At 37.4% G+C, this 13,419-nt stretch overlaps 1 protein-coding gene across 2 annotated transcripts in view; it reads left to right on the top strand.

Annotated features, from left to right (window-relative positions):
* GUCY1A2 (guanylate cyclase 1 soluble subunit alpha 2) overlaps positions 1 to 13,419 on the top strand; it is a 420,035-nt gene that overhangs the window by 373,569 nt on the left and 33,047 nt on the right. For both annotated transcript variants that reach the window (XM_064288867.1, XM_064288866.1), the window contains one exon: positions 3,969 to 4,123. In XM_064288867.1, coding sequence (XP_064144937.1) covers positions 3,969 to 4,123 — 155 coding nt within the window. The remainder of the gene's footprint in view (positions 1 to 3,968; positions 4,124 to 13,419) is intronic.

Raw genomic sequence — 13,419 nt, 5'->3', positions numbered from 1 at the left:
CAGATCACCGGGCCTTACTTCTGAAGAGCCTCTTGGTGGGCTGGATCCACCAACATTTTGATTAGTAATACAATGCTTAACCTTTGTGCTACCCAGGGACTCTCTTGCCTCTAATACGGGATAATTAGCTCTACACCAAACACTACTTCAGACTTGCCTAACAAATTTTAAAAGCAAGATTTAAAACAATCGTACTTCTTCCTACTAACTTAACTGCACCCCAGAAAAAAAGATCAAGAATATTTATGAGAATATAAAATTATCTAGTACTCAACAAGGTCAAATTGACAATATCTACCACCCAACCAAAAATTACTAACATGCATAAAAGCTGAAAATTATGGCACATAATGAGGAGAAAAATCAGTCCAACAAAATTGATCCAGAACTGAAGCAGATGTTAGAATTAGGAGGCAAGAACATTAAAATAGTTATTTTTTTGTATTCAAAAAGTTAAAATGAGACCCAAAAGATAATTCAAAATATTAAATTGAACTTCTAGGAGGAAATTTGTAATATCTAGATGAAAAATATACTGGATGTGATTAACAAAAATTCCCATACAGGTTGCCATCGAGTTGATTCTGACTCATAGTGACCCTGTAGGACAGAGTAGAACTGACTCTATAGGACACAGTACAACTGCCCCATAGGGTTTCCAAGGCTGCAGTCTTTATGGAAGCAGACTGTCACACCTTTCTCCCATACAGCAGCTTGTGGATTCGAACTGCTAACCTTTTGCCGAGCTATTAACCACTGCACCACCAGGACTCCTTAACAACAGATTAGACATCAAAAAAGAAAAGACATAGCAATAGAAATTATCGACCATAAACAGAGAAAAATAATTTAAATGAACAGTTGGCAATGAGCTGTGGAAGAGCTTCAAGTAGCCTAATTAATATACCTATAATTAGAGCCTCTAAGAGTGACATGGACAGAAAATATATTTGAAAAATTAATGACAGAAAGTTTTCCAAATTTAGTGAAAACTACTAATTCACAGATCCAAGATGCTCAACAAACCCCAAGCTCAAGACACTTGAAGAAACTGCACCAAAAATCATAATTACATGGCTCAAAAGGAGTGACAAAAAGGAAAACATAAAAGCAGCAAAAAGAAAAAGATATGTTACACACAGAGGAATAAAGATAAGCATGACAGCAGTTTTCTCATTGTTATGGATTGAATTGTGCCCCCCACAAAATGTGAGTCAGCTGGCTAGGCCATGATTTCCAGTATTGTGTGGTTATCCACCGTTTTGTGATCTGATGTACTTTTTCTATGTAAGTCCTAACCTCTATGCTGTTAATGAGACAGGATTAAAGGCAGTTATGTTGAGGCAGGACTCAATTTACAAGATTAGGTTGTATCTCGAGTCAGTCTCTTTTGAGATATGAAAAAGAGAATCCAGCAGAGAGGAGAGGGACCTCATTACCAGCAAGGAAGAAGAGCTGGTAGCAGACCATATCCTTTGGACTTGGGGTCCTGCACAGAGAAACTCCTAGACCAGGGAAAGATTGATGACAAGGACCTGAGCTGACAGAGAAAGCCTTCCCCAGGAGCTGGTGCCCTGAATTCAGACTTCTAGCCACCTAGACTGTGAGAGAATAAATTTCTGTTTGTTAAAGCCACCCACTTGTGGTATTTCTGTTATAGCAACACTCAATAACTAAGACACTTATCAGAATAAAAATGCAGATAAGGAAACGGCAGAGTAACATCTTTAAAGTACTGAAAGAAAAAGAAAAAAAAGCTTTGAATTCTATACCCAGGTGAAAATATTTTTCAAATATGAAGGTAAAATAAAGGCTTTTTCAAACATGCAAAAACTGAAAGATTCATCACTGGTAGACCTAGAATACAAATAATTTTAAAGGAAGTCCTTCAGACAGAAAGAAAATGATAACAGATGAAGCCTGCAGCAAAACAAAGGAATGAAGAACACCATAAATGACAAATTCATGACCTTTTCTTTGGCCTTCTTTACTTACCTTCCCACATACCATAAGTTGGAGCATGAAGGTGCTCCTAATTAAGCTTTAATTTTTCAAACAAGGAATATATGCCACGGTAAGGAGGTGGAACACAATGAAAAGGACCTGGAACCTGAGTGACAGTGACGAAGTGAAACAGAGCTGCCTGTCAATCAGAACCATTCACCTGGGAACTGTTACTGACAGACAAATATTTTGGGGTTTTACTGATACTGCAGATTGAACTTTACCTTAATAAGTACAATTATTTTTAAAGTTTTGCCTTATATAGAAAAATCTTTAATCCTCTTGGAATTTTTTCCACATGAAGATATAGTTGATTCAGAGCATTCTATGGAAAGGCCATTTTTTTCCTCACCAATCTTAAATGCCAACTCTGTCATATATTAAACACCTATATGCATGGGAGCCTTTGTGGACTATCTGCTTGGTTCCATTAGTCTGTTTCTCTATCTATGCACCGATATTATGGTATCCATGCACTAATTTTGATATGCTTTTACTAACGTGATATCTGGTAGCGCAAATACTCCAATTTTTTTTCTCCTTTCATAAATGTATTTTGGCTGATCCTGGCATATTGTTTCCAAATATTTAAATCAGTTTTTAAAAAGTAAATAAAGAGATTATTAGGAGCTACTAAGTTTCAAACTAAGATGCAGCTAGGTCATCTTAGTTTGAAACTGTCTTATATATATATAGAATTCTCTAGTCCTATGACAAAGGATGGCCTTAGAACGTCTTTTTATCATCACAACTACAGTGGCAAGAGCAGGCATGGTAGTGAAGGCCTTTTATGCTTACCTTCCCACATTCCTTAAGTTGGAGCATGAAGGTACTCCTAATTAAGCTTTAAGTTTTGTAACAAAGAATATGTTAACTTCCTGGTGGGGCTCTAGGGGCTTGATCTCTTCCATCTAGCCTATGGATTCCTCTGGAACTAAGACAATCATCTCCCACTTGATTGCCATTAGCTTCAGTTATTTTGGTGTCTTCCTGTTGTGTGCCATCAAGTCAATTCCAACTCGTATTGACCCTATAGGACAGAGTAGAACTGCCCCAGAGGGTTTCCTAGGCTGTAATCTTTACAGGAGCAGATTGACAAGTCCTTTCTCCTGCAGACCCACTGGTGGGTTTGAACCTCTGACCTTTCAGTTAGCACCCAGATGCTTAACCATTGCATCACCAGGGCTAACTTAGTAATTTGTGTGTGTATGTATGTGTGTAAAAAAAAACATGTCAATACAGTGTCATTAGTGTGATCACATTCAAATGTACATCAACTGCACACTGAGGGCCCCTTCCAGTCATGGACCAGACTAATCTTTATCAGGTTCTCAAAGAGTAAATGCACAGCACTTAATTTATTTTTCAGTGTTTTCAAACATGCTTCTTGACTAACTCAAGGGTTCAGTACCGTAACACCATTTTAATACTGTGTTAGGCAACCCAGGCAATTTATTTAACATTCATCACTTACTATTAAGTGCCTATATTAGGTGCTGAATATTCAGCAGTAAGGAAATAGGCACAGATCCTTCTCTCACAGGAAAAACTAATGTTTAAATAAAATAAACGGAAATGTAAATATATAATTTATAATTGTGTTTAATGCTATGAACGGGGAAAATATGCTGTTATGTGAGACTAACTAGAGGGACCTAATACATTTTCCATGTACAAATGAAATCTGATTTTACTTTTATCATAACCAGATTTATGTAGCAAATTGAGCATAGATTTTTTTTTCCTATAATTAATCCATGCATCCGTTTACTCCACAAACTGTCATGTGCACTGAGTAGCCTAATGGGCCAGATACTAGGCTCACAAAATGACCAAGACTCAATACCTATCCTTGAGAAACTCACAGTGTATCAGCTTACATAATTAGCAGTACCTGTCTTTACAATAATTGCATACCAAACAAAAACATAAATATATCAGTTTTAATTTTTATTCTGTTTTAGATGAGAATAGGCATTCACTCGGGCTCTGTGCTGGCTGGAGTTGTTGGGGTAAGAATGCCGCGATATTGCCTGTTTGGAAATAATGTCACTCTGGCAAGCAAATTTGAATCGGGAAGTCACCCTCGGCGCATCAACATCAGCCCAACCACTTACCAGTAAGTGCTCCCTGGCCTCCTTCACCCTTTCTTTGGCATTGCCTTGAGCTGATATCCTGTCGTTTGTGAAACCCTGCTCTATTTCTTGACCTTGTCATTCTCCGAGATATTACGAGTAGACCCGCCCAGGCTGAAAGATAGTAATTGTGGCACAACATTTATTTTCACCCTGAGAGAGTGCACAGAAAACCTGACTTGACTGAGAGGTAAATATAGGTTTGCCATTTCCCACAGTCTCCATCCTTCTCAGATATACCCATTCAAAATATAGGAGAGCAAACGCTAAGGGTCTGCATTACACCTAAAATCCCAATATTTTCAAAATGTTTCTCATTGTTTATAAAGATTAAAGGAATGAGAAAGTAAAGGTAGATTATCTCTGTTTTTATTCTTTCGAATAGTAAATACAAATAAGAACTCTCTAAAGTTAATTATATACTAAATACAGAGTAAAACTTCAAACTCTGTGTACCCAAAAGGCCATATTTGACAATGCTACACATTTTTGTCCTCTTCTCTAACCCTTATTTTGTGCCTGGTAGATGCCATCTCCCTCACTAGGTATTAAGCCTCATATGGGCAGGAACGATGTCTGTTTTGGTTCATCATTGTATCTCCAGAATTTACAGTAAATGTTTAGCACATGATACACACTATAAATATTTATTGAATACATTCATAAGTGCACTGATAAGTGAAACCTTTCCAGAATAAATAGCAAAGAATATTGAGGAAATCTCTTACTCTGTCAGACTTTGGCTTCATGCTGGGCATTGTTGTCCAAGCTATTTAATTAGTACCATGTTTTAGATAACTTAGAAACCATAATTGAAAAACCCCATTGCCATCCAGTAGATTCTGACTCATAGTGACTCTATAGGACAGAGTAGAACTGCCCCATAGGGTTTCCAAGGAGTGGCTGGTGGATTTGAACTGCCGACCTTTTGGTTAGCAGCTGAACTCCTAACCACTATGCCACCAGGGCTCCATAATTGAAAAGTGCAGTCAAAATAACGACCGTTGTTATTTTTCATGGACTTCGCTACAAAAAACTCCTAGGCAGAAAGTTTGAATATAAAGATGACAAAAGTTCATTATAATAATAAATAAAATGCTGGTATTTTGAAGCTTTGATACCATATCTACATAGATGGGAATGAAAGTCTTTTGGATGAAAGATAAGTACTTCCATATTCCTGAGGAACAGACGAGAAAGGAAACTGAAATTACAAATATAAACTCAAATGAAAATTGAGGTTGAAAAAATATATTTTAAAGTTCCTCCTAACCTCATAAAAATAATGAACACCTTGATCTCACCTTTTTTTTTATAATTTTTATTGTGCTTTAAGTGAAAGTTTACAAATCAAGTCTCTCACACAAAAACCCATATACACCTTGCTACACACTCCCAATTACTCTCCCCCTAATTTTTTTTAATAAGACAACCCGCTTTCTCCCTCCACTCTCTTTTTTTCGTGTCCATTTCGCCAGCTTCTAACCCCCTCCACCCTCTCATCACCCCTCCAGGCAGGAGATGCCAACATAGTCTCAAATGTCCACCTGATCCAAGAAGCTCACTCCTCACCAGCGTCCCTCTCCAACCCATCGTCCAGTCCAATCCATGTCTGAAGAGTTGGCTTTGGGAATGGTTCCTGTCCTGGGCCAACAGAAGGTCTGGAGGCCATGACCACTGGGGTCCTTCTAGTCTCAGTCAGACCATTAAGTCTGGTGTTATGAGAATTTACATCCCACTGTTCTCCTGCTCCCTCAGGGGTTCTCTGTTGTGTTCCCTGTCAGGGCTGTCATCGGTTGTAGCCGGGCACCATCTAGTTCTTCTGGTCTCAGGTGATGTAGTCTCTGGTTCACATGGCCCTTTCTGTCTCTTGGGCTCATTATTGTCTCGTGTCCTTGGTGTTCTTCATTCTCCTTTGATCCAGGTGGGTTGAGACCAGTTGATGCATCTTAGATGGCTGCTTGCTATCATTTAAGACCCCAGACGCCACCCTTCAAAGTGGGATGTGGAATGTTTTCTTAATAGATTTTATTATGCCAATTGACTTAGATGTCCCCTGAAACCATGGTCCCCAGACCCCTGCCTCTGCAATGCTGGGCTTCGAAGCATTCAGTTTATTCAGGAAACTTCTTTGCTTTTGGTTTAGTCCAGTTGTGCTGACCTCCCCAGTATTGTGTGCTGCCTTTCCCTTCACCTAAAGTAGTTCTTATCTACTATGTAATTAGCGAATGCCCCTCTCCCACCCTCCCTCCCTCCCCCCTCTCGTAACCACAAAAGAACATCCTCTTCTCAGTTCAAACTACTTCTCAAGTTCCTGCAATAGTGGTCTTATACAATATTTGTCCTTTTGCAACTGACTAAGTTCACTCAGCATAATGCCTTCCTATCTCACCATTTTTAAACCAAACTACTCTTCTTACATCTTTGAAGAAGCCCGATAGATTTGGGGAGCCTGAGAAAAAAACAGACTCTCAGGGACACATCATCTTTAGCTTAAAAACCTGTCATTATGAGGGTATTTATATGAGGGTTTTGCCTCTTATTAAAAAATTTCTCCCAATTTTTCTAACGTAACTTTGGACTTATTACAGATGATCTGACAATAATTGCCACCTTAAATTAAATTTGGCAAATTTTCTGGACCAGTGATTCTGACACTTTTTTTTTTGGAGAGTATAGGAAGAGGAAAAGATTTTGAATACCAGTCCCCTCACTCATTTCATCTTACTGTGGTTATAGTTTTTCCCATCATAGTGCTAATTTTCTATATTTGTTAACTTAATGTAGATTTACATCTGCTGTGGAAACTCCATTTTAAAAGCGAGGTGTCAGGAATGGACCAACTGTATGAGAACTTCACGCTCTGAGGCTGTTGTTGTGTGCTGTCCAGTCAATTCTGACTCATGGGACCCTCCAGGACAGAGTAGAACTGCCCCATACGGTTTTCCAGGCTGTAACCTTTATAGGAACAGGTCACCAGGTCTTTTTTCTGTGGAGCCACTGGTGGGTTCAAACCGCTGACCTTCTGGTTAGTAAACAGTGCTTAACCATCGTTCCATCAGAGACATGATAATTGTAGCTGGCAGTGTTACGTCAGGCCAATAAAGAAAGCACTTCAAGCTACAGATTCTGTACATTTTGATACTGGTTATGAGTTTTCATAATTTTCACATTAATTGTGTTTGTGCTGGCCCTTGGTAATAGTAATATCTGAAGAATTGAATCATTTCAACCACTGTAACCTTTGAAACATTTTTGTTATGTTATTGTCCTCCAAATATTAAATAAAGCCATAGAAAGACACATAGAGCTGCCATGTGAATACAGTCTAAATCATATTTTCTCTGATTGGCCCTGTCTTAGTTATCTAGTGCTGCAATAACAGAAATACCACAAGTGGATGGCTTCAACAAACAGAAATTTATCTTCTCACAGTGTAGGAGGCTGGAAGTCTGAATTCAGGGAGCCAGCTCTAGGGGAAGGCTTTATCTCTCGATCACCTATAGGGGAAAGGCCTTACCTCTTCAGTTTGTTTCCTGGTTCTTTGGAGATAGATCTCAATGTGTCTTGGCATCAGTCTTCCCCCATCTCTGCTTCTTTCGCTTATTGTTTAATCTCTTTTATATATCAAAAGTGATTAACTTAAAACACATCCCCACTAACCCAGTCTCATTAGTATAACAAAGACAACGCACTCCCAAATGGGATTGTAACGGCAGGCATAGAGGTTAGAATTTACAATATATATTTTGGGGGACACAATTCAATCCAGAGTAGGCCCCGAATCATGTGATTCCTATTAATATTTTATTGCAAGGTGCTTTGTTTTTTAATGGCACCCTAAATTAAAATGCACATCAAAGCTGTCAAGTTCAAACACTCTTCTGAAGCAATGGAGGACAAGTTGAAATAGCAAATGATTGGGACTTTAGGACCTCAAAGTTCACTCGTGCTTTCCATCATTTAAATGGGGTATAAGAATACTCCACTTATTCTCCATTCTACAACCTTGGTGAAATTAGAAAACAAATCAATTTAAAATAGCATCTTAAAAAAGTAAGTACGTGGGAATAAATTTAACCAAGGAAGTGAAAGACTTGTGCACCAAAAACTATAAAACACTGCTGAAAGAAATTTTAAAAAATCCAAATAAATGGAAAGACATTCTGTGTTCATCGATGAAAAGACTTATTATTGTTAAGATGTCAAGACTACTACCCAAAGTGGTATATAGATTCAACACAATCCCTATCATACTTCCAACAGCCTTCTTTTCCCCCAGAAATAGAAAGCCTACTGAATAGCCAAAACAGTCTTGAGAAAAGGAGAACAAAGTAGGAGGACCCATACTACCCAATCTCAAAACAAACTATAAAGCTACGGTATTCAAAACAGTGTGGTACTGGTATAGGGATAGATACATATGGAATGGAATTGAGAGTCTAGAAATAAACCCATATATTTATGGTCAGCTAATTTTTGACAAGGTGCCAAATCCATTCAATAGGGAAAGAATAGCCTCTTCAATAAATGGTGCTGGGACAACTGGATGTCCATATACAAAAGAATGAAGTTAAACCTTTACCTCACACCATATATGGAAATTAACCCAGAATGGATCAATGACCTAACTATAAGAACTGAAACCATAAAACTCTTAGAAGAAAACATAGTGTTAAACTTCAGGACCTAGTTTTTAACTCTGGAGTTTTAAATATGACATTGAAAGTGTGAGCAACAAAAGAGAAAATACATAAATTAGACCTCATCAAAATTTAAAATATTTTTGCATGAAAGCACTTTAAAAAGAAAGAGACAACCTACATGTATTTGATATTTAATATCAAGACTGTATAAGGAACACCTACAGCTCAACAACAACAAAAAGACAACCCAATTTAAAAAATGGGGAACAGACTTGAATACATATTTCTCTAAGAAGATATACAAATGACCAATAAGCATATGAAAACGTACTCAACGTAATTAATCATTACCATCCATTGCCATCAAGTCAATTCCGGCTTATAGTGACCCTACAGGACAGAGTAGTACTGCCCATAGGGTTTCCACAGCTGTGGAAAACATTTCCTCAAAAAGTCAAATAAAGAGTCATCATATGACCCCCAGATATATACCCAAAAGAACTGAAAGCAGGCACTCAAACATATACTTGTACACCAGCATTTATTGCAGCATTATTCACAATAGCCAATAGGCGGAAACCTGTGTCCATCAACAGATGGATGGATAAACAAAATGAGTATATCCATACAGTGGAATATCAGTCAGCCATAAAGAGAAATGAATTTCTGATACATGCAATGGCATGAATGAACCTTGAAAACGTTATGCTGAGTGAAATAAGTCAAACACAAAAGGATAAATATTGTATGATCCCACTTACATAAAATATTTAGAATAGACAAATGCATAGAGACCAAAGTTTATTAGTGGTTACCATGTCCTGGAGGAGAGGGAGAAGTGGGGAGTTATTGCCTAAAGGATACTGAGTTTCTGTTTAGGTTGGTGAAAAACTTTTGGAAATGGACATTCATGATGGCTGCGTAACATGGTAAATGTTCTGTTATGTATATTTTACCACTATGTATATATATATATATTTTTTTAATGATTAAAATAGGCACTTTGACTCCTAGTAAGTCTCTAGAAACTTCAATTCAGGCATGTTATCATACTGCAGCTAGGTTTTCAGATATTGACTTTGTGTCCAAGTACTCTCTGCTAGTTTCTTTTACTCAAGCTTATGTAGTTCAACCATGTGTAATTCTTCTGTCTTACACTGTACAGGCAATTTATGAGCCCACAAATGTAGAGTCTACTTCACCATTCCCATGATACCTGAAGCGAAATGTCAGGATTGACTTCTCTCTAAGGAGGCAACATTGTACTTTCTTAAAGCAAATAAGAATTTAAAATTAAGTATTAAGCTCAAGAGCACTAGAAAAGGCCAGTTTCTTTTCCTGAAGAAAATTCTGCAGATTATCCAATATTGCTTGATTATCTTGAAATCTTCAGAAGTTTTTATCTAACTTATTTTGTTTTCCAAACAGGGAAAAGAAGCCTTTAATTTACCATCTTAAACAAAATTGTTTTCATTTTAGGGTGTTATTTCTAATATTTATCCATATACATACATATTTTTCAGATGTTTACAGTCACAACACATGTACAATTTTGCATATACACAATTTTGTGTTTTTTCAATATTTTATCATCAGCTGTTTTTCATATTGTACAACTTCATAAATGATCACTTTTCATGTTTGCGTAATACTGCTTCAGACTGAGATGCCATAATTAATCATATGAAAGAGCTGGGATTTTAGCTCCTTCTAATTGATTGCAATAATTTATTCACCTAATTTTTAGGTAAAACTATGGGTTTTTATATGATTATCACAAACTTTTAGGTAGTAGATTATTTGATATTATATTAGTTTTCTGAATAAATACATTTTACCTGAAATATTCAAATAATTTCTGTTTTTTACAAAGACTTCTACAAATATTTTAAAATGCAGAAAATTAAAAGGAATAATATAGTACCCATGAATCAACCACTAGATGAATTATTATATTTGCTTCTGATGTATTTTAATGAAAATAAATAAAACATTTCCATTGGAATTTTCTTTCTTCCACTGAGACAACTACCCTAGTAAATTCTGTGTGCTTCAAAGTCCATCATTTTATACATTAAGTTTCTAGATACATATCCATAAACAATAAAATATTTTACATGTTTTAATTAGAATAAATAGTATTTTACTCTATGAACGTTTATCTAACTTGCGATTCTTTTAAATAAAATTTCCTTTTGTTAACATCTATTCATGTTGAAACATATAGCCCTAGCTCATCATTATAATTACTACACAACATTCCAGTGTTTGAATATACCATATGTCTTAGTCGTCTAGTGCTGCTGTAACAGAAATACCACAAGTGAATGGCTTTAACAAAGAGAAATTTATTTTCTCACAGTATAGTAGGCTAGAAGCCCAAATTCAGGGCATCAGCTCCAGGGAGAGGCTTTCTCTCTCTGTCAGTCTGAAGGAAGGTCCTTGTCATCAGTCTTTCTCTGGCCTAGGAGCTTCTGCTCACAGGAACCCTGAGTCCAAAGGACACACTCTGCTCCGACACTGCTTTCTTGGTGCTTCTTTCCCTTTCCTTTTATCTCTTGCAAGATAAAAGGTGGTGGAGGCCACACCCCAGAGAAACTCCCCTTACTTTGGATCAGGGATGTGACCTGAGCAAGGGCGTTACATCCCACCCTAATCCTCTTTAACCACAGGCAGAGATTATGATTTATAACACATAGGAAAATCACAAATTGGAAGACAACCACACAATACTGGTAACAAAGTTGACACATATTTTTGGGGACACAATTTAATCTATGACACCATATTTTCATTTTTATTCCTCTATTCTTCTTCTTTTTTTTATTCTTCTATTGGGAAACCCTGGTGGCATAGTGATTAAGTACTATGACTGCTAACTAAAGGGTCGGCAGTTCAAATCCGCCAGGCACTCCTTGGAAACTCTATGGGGCAGTTCTTCTCTGTCCTGTGGGGTCGCTATGAGTCGGAATTGACTTGATGGCGCTGGGTTTGGGTTTTGGTTTATTCTTCTATTGAGGAATAGCTAGGTTTTGTTCTTTTCTTTTTTTAAATTATTATGGAGTGTTCCTATGATTATCTTTTACCTGTCACTGAATAGGTTGGATTACATCATACTTCACATGCTACAAATAATTGAGCTCCCTGCAGGTTCCTAGCATTTGTATGATCAGACGTTGTTTCTCTTAAAATTCATTGTAGATATACAGAATAAAGTATTCCTCTGTCTTTAAAATCAAATCAGCACCATAACTTTTATATGATGGTCTCTACTTTTCTGCTTTTAGGATGTGAGTCATCTTGTTGCAAGCAGTTATGCTCGAAGACCTTTTCTTCTTCAAGTAAAGTACTTCATAGCTAGTTTTATTTCTGGACAAAAAGAAATCTTTAGTCTTGAGTTTTCCGTGTTTGATTTCTTTTTAACCCAATATATGTGATGTTTATCATTTTCTTCCTCACTCATCCCAATTTAGAAAAAATGCATAATTGTCTTTTTTTTAACATCATTCTACTGGTCTGTGAAGCTGATTTTGAAAGGACATGGATGATGTAATGATTTGCCCGATCAGAATGTATTGTTTTGCCTTGATACATGCAAGCTAGAAAAGTAGGAAGACTTTTTAGTTACCTTGAGATGAGATTTTCCTTAATCTTTAAAGATTTTTCTGTTCTCATTTTACAGTGATCAACTTTGGGCTTTTCTGAAAGTGTATGTTCCATTCATTTTGAAAAAGCCCCTCCTATTAAAACCAAGTTGCTAGCTTCTTGCGTGCCCTCAAGTCGATTCCAACTCGTAGTGACCCTATATGACACAGTAGAAGTGCTGCATAGGGTTTTCAAGTAAGGCTGTAATTTTTATGGGAGCAGATTGCCAGGTCTTTTCTCCTGCAGAGCCACTGGGTGGCTTTGAGCCACTGACCTTTTGGTTAGCAGCCGAGCACTTAACCATTGCACCACTGGGACTCCTGAAGTTGCTATCTAACCACTGCTATATAAACTGCTAGTCAAATGACGGGATGTGCAGTGGAGCAGGTAGGGTAGTGATTAAGTGCACAAACATCCAAATCAGAGTGCCCGAGTTAGAATACAGGCTCTAAAACTTAGCGTCTGTGTAAAATTTGTTGTTGTTGTCATTAGGTGCCGTTGAGTCAGTTCCGACTCATAGCAACCCTATACACAACAGAACGAAACACTGCCCGGTTCTGCGCCATCCTTAAAATCCTTGTTATGCTTGAGCTCATTGTTGCAGCCACTGTGTCAATCCACCTCATTGAGGGTCTTCCTCTTTCCGCTGACCCTGTACTCTGCAAAGCATGATGTCCTTCTCTAGGGACTCATCCCTCCTGACAACATGTCCAAAGTATGTAAGATGCAGTATCGCCATTCTGGCTTCTAAGGCGCATTCTGGTTGACCTTCTTCTAAGGCAGATTTGTTTGTTCTTTTGGCAGTCCATGGTATATTCAATATTCTTCGCCAACACCATAATTCAAAGGCATTAACTCTTCTTCGGTCTTCCTTATTCACTGTCCAGCTTTCACATGCATATGAAGTGATTGAAAATACCATGGCTTGGGTCAGGCGCACCTTAGTCTTCAGGGTGACATCTTTGCTCTTCAACACTTTGAAGAGGTCC

Source organism: Loxodonta africana, chromosome 7 (genome assembly GCF_030014295.1).
Source record: "Loxodonta africana isolate mLoxAfr1 chromosome 7, mLoxAfr1.hap2, whole genome shotgun sequence".
NCBI classification, from domain to species: Eukaryota; Metazoa; Chordata; class Mammalia; order Proboscidea; family Elephantidae; genus Loxodonta; species Loxodonta africana.
This window is presented reverse-complemented; position numbering and strand designations above follow the sequence as displayed.